General features: G+C 37.5%; 1 protein-coding gene across 1 annotated transcript in view; it reads left to right on the top strand.

The window, feature by feature from the left end:
- LOC107556951 (zinc finger protein ZFPM2-like) overlaps positions 1–8,682 on the top strand; it is a 193,972-nt gene that overhangs the window by 12,322 nt on the left and 172,968 nt on the right. Inside the window, exon 3 of the mRNA XM_016240220.1 lies at positions 892–911. Coding sequence (XP_016095706.1) covers positions 892–911 — 20 coding nt within the window. The remainder of the gene's footprint in view (positions 1–891; positions 912–8,682) is intronic.

Genomic DNA, 8,682 nt, shown 5'->3' with positions numbered 1-8,682 from the left:
TATATATATATATATAACATATTAACATATATATATATATAAATAGATTTGTATATTTGTCATAAACTCTTCTTTTTGATTAAAAAAATATATTTGGTAAAGTAATTCACACAAAAACCACTACATTTGTCAACAAAACTTGTTTTAAGTTTATGAAAATTATAAATTGAGTCAAGTGTGTCCTACAATAAATATACAGTAAAAAAGCAAGATCTTGTGTTTTTGTCAGCCCAGCCTCTATATAACTTGTTTATGATATACATTAAGTCATCAATGATATTTAAAGTAATGCTTAAACGTGGTAGTTTCAATGGATGCCATTAAAGGCGTTATTATCTAAATCTATTTAATGCAAGTTTTTGTATAAACCTCCTGTTATTTATTGGAAGGTTTTATGTCCATAAATGTAAATATACTAAATATAAACCCCATTTAACATCTTCAGACAAGAACTGAAGTTGTATTTAAATACAATTTCAACGTCTGTTAACAAGAAAGCTGTAAAAACATCTAGAATCTGTGCCATGTTTAAGATTTTTTTAAGTCCTTTTTTTCTCTCTCTCTTTTCTTCTCTCCTTTTCTTAAGAATTTTTATATTATATAGTTTTTTTCTGTGATGTTTTATCTATTAATCCTCAAGTAGTTTATTATTGATTGGTATTTTGTATGTTTTGTACGTACTGTTTTTTACTGTTTGTTTTGTACGTACTGTAATCCTTGTTGTTTACTGCAATATAAAAAAATAAAAAATAAAAAAAGGCGTTATTATCTAACTTCAACTACACCTGTTCCAAAACCCCGCCCTCCAAAGAATGGCAGCCAAACAAAAAGAACACAGATAATGATTGGCAGGTAATTTAAGTTTCTGATTGGCTAAAAAAACGCGGGCAGTTCTGAGGACACTTATTTTGGTAATATCCGTTAACGCTTTATACTCGATAGATAAATTAAGTCATTAATACATAAATAAGTCCATTTTACTCGGGATTTCCATCTATCAAACCTTTTAAATAACTTTTATGCAAAAAGGCAAAAAGAACGAACACATTTGGCCTGAGTTTAACGCTTTTTGAAACAATAATCCGCATGAACGGTGAAGTTTAACAGCATTATGTGAGAGATTGTGTGTGTACGGCGCCCGCGGTGGATCAAACTTCATGTTCAAACAAAAGCGCGAAACGCCTTCCCCTCAGCAGTCAGTCCGAGCGGACCGCAGCTCCGCGCACACACACACACACACACACACACACACACACACACGTGCGCACGCACGCACGCACTGAGCGAGGGGGAAGCGTGTGTGAGAGCAAGAGCCTGTGAATAATCCTCATTCCTTCCGCGACCCGTTCGGCTCTTGGATGATCCATAATAACCTCATAATAATCTATAATAATAATAATTAATAATCAATAATCATCCGGATCAACATGTCCCGCTAAGAGCAGAGCAACCCCCGGCAAATCAAACGTAAGTTACTCAGTTTATTATTATTAATATTTGTTTCAAAGCCAAGCGGAGTAAAGTTGTATGAAAGAGAGATATAGAGAGATCAGTTTATTATGACAACTGCTAGTAGCAGCAGGTGCAAATATTCTTCTTTCAGCCCTTCTTTAAATCTGGTTTGATTCGGTGTTTTGGATTTGACGAGGCTTATGTTTTTTCCGTTGTACGGTCAATGTAACCTTTTTTAAGAGTTGTTTGTTATGCATTCATTCCGCATTTACTTATAATCCGTGCATATTCTAGTTTTGTTGTGTCTTTGCTTATATGTAGTAATATTTATGCACGTGCTTATTTAATTCTGAAAGTTTCATATAGTGGCAATCACAGAAACTAAATAAAGTAGTTGTTTTGAAGATGATCAGATGTTTCTTGCAAAGCCTCAGGAGGGTCTGTTTACAGTCAGTCCTTTTTTGTTGAGGCATGTGGGGATGTTTTTCATAATAGTGACATTTGAAGTCTTGTTTATGCATATATCAGTTTTATTATAGGCTATCAGACAGAATAAGGTAAATAAATAAATGCAACTGTTTTTGTGCTTTTGTAATAGGTATGCATGTGTTTGTTTAGTGCTGAAAGTTTTAGATTCTGTAGTGAGAATCTCTTGAACTGATTGTTTTTTTTTAGTTTAGTTTATAGTTGTTTTGAAGATGTTCAGCTGATTCTTTAAAACGGTGTATATAATGCTTTGAGTCGTTCATCTTTCAGTCTTTTTGTATTTGACCATTTGAAGATGTTTTCCATGACAGACAGGCAATACATTGGTTATGACATTTCAATGCCATGTTTTGATTCTTGACATTTATATAGCGTCATTGTTGTTTGGCAAGCTGTATAAAATTATGATAGCTGAATCGTCATTCAGTTTTTAGGTCGCTATAGTTTTACGTTCAGCGTTTCTTATTAAGGTTTTAAGGGACTGTTTAGAGTCAGCTGTGGATATCAGAAAAATTGCTCAGAATCCCTCATGCATGCTAATATGAAATATAGTTTCTGTATTTATGATAATGTAATTAGAAAAAAAGAGTGAATTAATTAATTGCCTTTTTACTCAATATCTAAACGTGTAAAAACAAAACCCATTTAGTTGTTGCATTCTTTAAATGCATTCTTCCAAAAAGTATTTCTGTGGTCTAAAATAAATTTCATATATAATAAATATGACACATCTCAGCCTAGAATATTCTGCAGAGCTCTACAGAGTTAAATAAATCATGTGTTTCATAAAATATACAGCATCAGTAGCTTGAGCATTTCCGTTTTTCAGGGCCTATTTTTAGGACAGTTTTATGATACAGCTAGTACCTGAATATTTTCAGCATGTCACGAAGTGAAAAGTTCAGACAATAAGATTGCAGTTCTGTCTTTTATAGAATAATTAAATAGGCTGGCTATTGTTGCATTCATCTTTTGTGAATGAAAGAGCCGAAGTGCGATCGCTGATCGGGGCCTTTAGAAGTGTGTGTGTGTGTGTGTGTTTGGAACGCAGGGAAGAAGGATGAAGAATCTTCTTCCTCTGTTGTGAAATGTTTTTTTTTTAAGTAACAGGTTAAACTGAGCCAAGGAGATGGGAACGAGCGAGATAAACTAGTTGCACAATTCTAAAAGCCATGTCTTTATCGCCGCTCAATATTTGTATGTTTGTACTAGTGAAAGGAAACGTTTCTGTTGTGTGTATGAATTTGAGACTGTATGTGCTTCTTTTGAGCTCATGTACATATATTTTAGGATTTAAGTTAACTTTTCTGAAAAATATATTCCCTTGAAAATGTCTTATTTTGACCATCCTGTCACTTGGGTGACACATTGAGATGTATTCTGTGAGATTGTTCAGCAAATATTGTTTGACTGTATACAGTACAGTAAATACAAATAGGTTTGAAGGCTTTCAGTCAGTGCAAAGCAATCGTTGCATATTTTGTTTGATGTGGTACTTTCTGTTATCTCATTCGACAAGCATGACAGCTTTTGAATACCCGAAATGAGCTCGAGTCATTAAAGTGTTGACCGAGGCGTTTGCATGCAAATCGATCTGCGTCGATTTCCTACTGAAATGCATCCGAGATGTCCAGGAACTGAGGTCTGAGTTATCTAACAGTTCTTACAGCTCCGTTACTAGAGCATTCATAATAGCAGGGTATTGTCTCTGGCTCTGAAAGGTCACACGGAGCCCATAGTTCCTCTCTCCGGCACTTCAGGATGAAGGAGAGAAAGGAAGAGGCCGTCTGATCCAGTGCACAGAGAGACCGAGTCATTCTAAAGGACAAAAAGTCATTTTTGTCCCCCCCTCCACCGCCATACATTGGTCGGTTATCTAAAATTGTGATTTATGCAGTATTTTAATATTTAGCTTATTCTCTCCCCTTGGGTGCTCTCTAAGCATTGATAAAAAGGCCGTGCTGAAAAAGCACCATTAATTTGCAGCGATGCCTGTGAGATAGGGCCAGATAATAGGAAAGATAAGGCAGGGAGATATACCATCAGAGCTGCGATTATTACCATTAAAATTCCAACCCAGCAATCTGCAGCGGCTGATAATTCCCTCTCCGTTTCCACCACTTTGGATGATAAGGCAAAAAATAGTCATCCACTGCTCCTTGATTAGGCTGCCTGGATATCCCGATAATACTGTGATAAATTATGTATTTCTCCTCCTTGTTTTTTTGACCCTGAAACGTTACATCTGATTCCATTTTTTTATTAATATTTATTTTGCGTTGGTTTTGGTCCCCGCCCCCACCGGCGAATCGAAGACCCCTCTCGCCCTCTCCTCTTTCAGTTCTTCTCATCGTAATAAGAGTTTGATAGAGAGGTGATGGAGGGTGAGATGTTTTGTATGGGAGCTCATATCTGTGTTATCAGCTCATCTCCACGAGCGGCTGCTCGCCGCTGTTGTTTTTAGCCCTTATCACCTCATGCCAATATGCCAATAAATTGGCCCGATTGTTAAAAATCAGGCCGAGCTAGGGCCAGTGAAAATTTATGACAGAAAGAGATGAAAATATCGCTGATGCGTTAGGGATGAAGCACGATTAGCTTCGCAGGAGAGCATGATGTCTCAGTCTGTGCTAAGGAATGCCTGGTGGCGAATAGGCAGGGCAGATACACAGGTTGGCAAATGGAGAGCGTGCCCCGTGGTGTAATTTGTCTGTAAAATAGCCCCCCGAGTTGCATGTGTGGGCTTGGAGAGCAGGCGGGTTGATGAGTAAGGCCTCTCTCCATCTGTTTACACTCGCTGTAGGTCTGTACGCTTCTAAACATCACTTTGCTTTGTGAGATGCTAAACTGTACCGTGTTTCATCTCTGTTTCAAAAGCTAGTGAGCTGCCTTGTTGTCTACTGCCTACATAGGTATCATCATTAAAACATTTAGGCTACATTTAACTCACACTCTTTCACTTTTAAAACTGAAGCATCATGCTGGAATTTGTTTTCAGATTCTGTGAATAGTAAAGCCCACCTTCTTTAATTTGATTGGTCATCTCAATCATTTTGACATTGATGAGCACTGTGAGATCACTGAGGCAGACCAGCCTAAAAATGCAACTTTTAAAACTTGATTCTGATTTATGCATTAGGCAGACGCTCAAACTTGAATGATGCACTTGACTGGAATTGCATTTAAGGTACATTTGATCAGTTCATGCACTCCATGGGAACTGAACCCATGTCTTTGGCCAAATTGTTCCCCCTGATATTTGATATTCTTGATGCTGCTCTGCTGCACTTCCACCCTGTTTGTTGTTTGGATGACTAAAAGTTACATTTAGACTAGTCTTCCTCAGCGAACTCACAGTGCTCATCAATGATAAAATGATTGAGATGGCCAATCAACTAAAAGAAGGAGGGCTTTACTGTTCACAGAAACCAAACATGAATTCCAGTGTGACGCTTAAGGTTTTAATGTTTAAAGAGTGTGAGGTAGATGTACAGAAGACATTTAATATTTGACAATTGTTCAATATTCAAGGCATGGTTAGGGACTTGGCTAGCACCATGCTCTGCAAAGAAATGAAAAGAAATGGAATGGAAATAATTTTATAACAGTTGAATACAGTTTGGCATTAGCATGTTTCTAAAATATGATTTATACATAGTATAATAGTACATTTTTAATTAGATTAGACTTTTAGTATTTACTTTTTGATCAACATTTCTTTCACTGATCTTGTTGCTGTATATTCTGGGATTGCCTTATCCCATATGAGGGACCCAAGGGGCGATCACACTAGCTATGTTTCCATCACCCTGTTTTACATTTACATTTAGTCATTTAGCAGACGCTTTTATCTAAAGCACTTAATGCGCATTTTGAAATATCGCGTGAGAAACGAGTGATGGAAATGCCAAATTTTGAAAAGAAATCCCTTAATTTGCAAAAAAGTTTTTACGCTCGCTTAAGGTGGTTTTTGACTTGTGCGAAAAAGGGTTAATGCGAATAATGGGAGATGGAAATGGATTTTGTGAATAAATCCCACATGAGCGTTCAAAAAAAGTAATGTGACTTTGCGATATGGACCTGACTAACCAGCGAACCGATTTAGTTGCACAGCATCTGAAATGTTGTCATGGTCATTCCGAAGTGCCCGAGCAAAGTCTGTCTTCAAAGTATTTCTGTATAACTGCCTCCCAAAACGGTCTACCATGACTACGTTCCCAAACAGCTGACATTCACCTCCGAAAGCAAGACCGCATTTATTGTTTTGTCTGCTCACTCAAAGCGCAAGTAATTTATTATATTTGAGAATTATTATATTCCGTGGCTTCTCTTACTTTTCTTAGTGATATTTAGTGCCAGTTTATCAGGAAGTGACGATTTTGTTCTCTGACCCGTTGGATGGAAACAGTGCTTGTTCGCAAATGTTTTATGCAATATTACAATTTTGCGCATAAGTTTAATTCGCAGCTTTGGATGGAAACCCGGCTACTGACAATAGTTTGTAGCGACCTAAAGTCATTCATTTCAAACAACCACTGGTAATGTCACTTTATGCAAATGAGCAGTAGTAACATGCTGTTTAGGTAGGATGTTCACTAGATAAACTAATTCTAACCACTAGGGGTTCAACATCACAGTCAAGTGCAGTTTTGTTTCAAACCTCTCAATTTTCAGCTCTCAGTTGACAAAGGCTACTTTTAAAGTGTCTTTTTCGAGATCCAGAGCCAATCCAAATGATGATTACACTCAAAACTGAAGTATATGGAGGATTTGCCAGCTTTCGATGCTGGAAAATGGTAGTCAGAGATCTCGGGTGGAGGTTTGTTTTTGCTCTATGTGAATGTGTGTGTGTGTGATTGACTGTCAGTATGACTTCATATTAAGTTTGTGATTATCATCTCGGCCCCGCCCAGCAGATAATGATGTCATAAGAGAGCTCCGTCAGGCCTATCAGGTGACACGTCTATCTCTGGATGGGTTTTTATCACAGTCTCAACTTATAATGGTGACGTGAGAGTGTTTGCTGACTTGGCTGCCAACATGTCAGTGTGTGTGTGTGCATGGATATGTTTATGTTGGAGATGAAACGGATGGTGTGTGTGGTTTGAATTCCGTGGTTCACCAGTCAGTTGGTTTACTGTATTCTGTTCTATTTTTGTGCCTTTTTATTTGATGAAATTATTGAATGTATATGGAGCTTATATATTTGTGTCTGCGGTCTGTTCAATGTGTTTCATTATCAGGGAAATTTTTGCCACTGTAAGACTGTGTTTGTGTTGTCAGCTGAACTATCGTCCAAATCAGCTCAAGCATCCAATGGTTTTGCAGGAGAACATTGTTGTGGTAATAATGAAACTCCTCTGAGATTACTTTCTCATACTTGAGACCTTTTTTTGGTAGATTCCACTGATGAAAGTGTGCAGTTTTTTTGTGTTCCTCATAGATTTGTCTCATGACGGAATGCCTGCTGGATGCCAACTTTCCTTTTCGACATCTGTTGGCTGCCAATAACAGCTTGCGTTGTTTTGCCTTGTCTAAGCTGAAGGAGCCATTTGACTCCACAAACTTACAGAAAGCAAATGCTCTGATGTATAGACAGTATTTTTAATCTTTTACTTTTATCAAGTACACAAACGCAAATGCTTGGCCAATGTATGTATTACATGTGCTTGGTTGCGTTCTAAATACTGTCTTGCGTTACAATGGCTTCACCAAAACTCAATACTTAATCGGACAAGTTCAAATGTCTGTGCCATTACACTGGATGTGATATTCATAAAACCAGCTGTAATTCCCCTCTTAGGTGTCCGGGGAAGCAGCACGGACTGTGCTTTCACACAGGAGTCCACTACTGATCCGTGGCTGTTTACCACAAACACAACATTTATCCATTATTTTGATTTCAAATCCAAACATTGTCACTGAAAATGTTTTTTCAGCATTGCAATTCTTTTTTTACACAGTACAGTAATACAATCTTTCACAGACATGTTTAAACACAATAAATATAAGCAACACATTATTCAATGTTTTTTACTTTTGCATTTACTTCTAGTTCCCCTTCAGGAATTTGAGCTGCGTCGAGTCGCTTTGGGAACGCCCTTGCGTGACCGCGTTCTGAAGCACGTGTCAAATCATATATTAAGTTGCTCAAGCAAGTGGCAAAATATTTAAACTTAAATATTTAAAGTAATATTTAAATACTTTTCTTAAGTTATCACAAACTTACGATTGACAGAAATAGTCAGCTCTACTGCCTTTCCTTTTGCATTGAAATCTTTATTACAAGCAATCCTGCGGTTAATAAAGAACTTTGTTTTCCTACCTCCACGAGTGCCATCTATTATTGCCTTGTTTATCTAAAAGTGCTCTTTCCCTTTAAACCTAGCCAAAAAGCCATATGTGTTGACTGTGAAACACAGTAGACTTTAATAATATGCATTTATGGTGTAATTACTACATTTTCGTGTCAATCCATGTTCATATTTACTGCAAAAAATGTGCTGTTACTTAAATTCAGCGCTTGCAGCGCAGCAAAAATAGACTCGGTGCGGAAACGATCTCTGCACTGCTGCAGACGCACCGCTCCTGGATCGCACTGCCGGACTGCAACCATGTGCAGTGTGCACGCTTTATTAATCTGTTAACATGAGCATGGAAAAAATACGCACCACATTCACACTGCAAATGAAGTAATGTGAACCTGGCATTATGTGTGTGCGCTGCGAGTGTGCATGAGCACAC

Source organism: Sinocyclocheilus grahami, unplaced genomic scaffold (genome assembly GCF_001515645.1).
Source record: "Sinocyclocheilus grahami isolate Dianchi unplaced genomic scaffold, SAMN03320097.WGS_v1.1 scaffold585.1, whole genome shotgun sequence".
Taxonomy (NCBI): domain Eukaryota; kingdom Metazoa; phylum Chordata; class Actinopteri; order Cypriniformes; family Cyprinidae; genus Sinocyclocheilus; species Sinocyclocheilus grahami.
The sequence above is the reverse complement of the archived record's forward strand: the minus strand, read 5'-3'. Positions and strand labels throughout refer to the sequence as shown.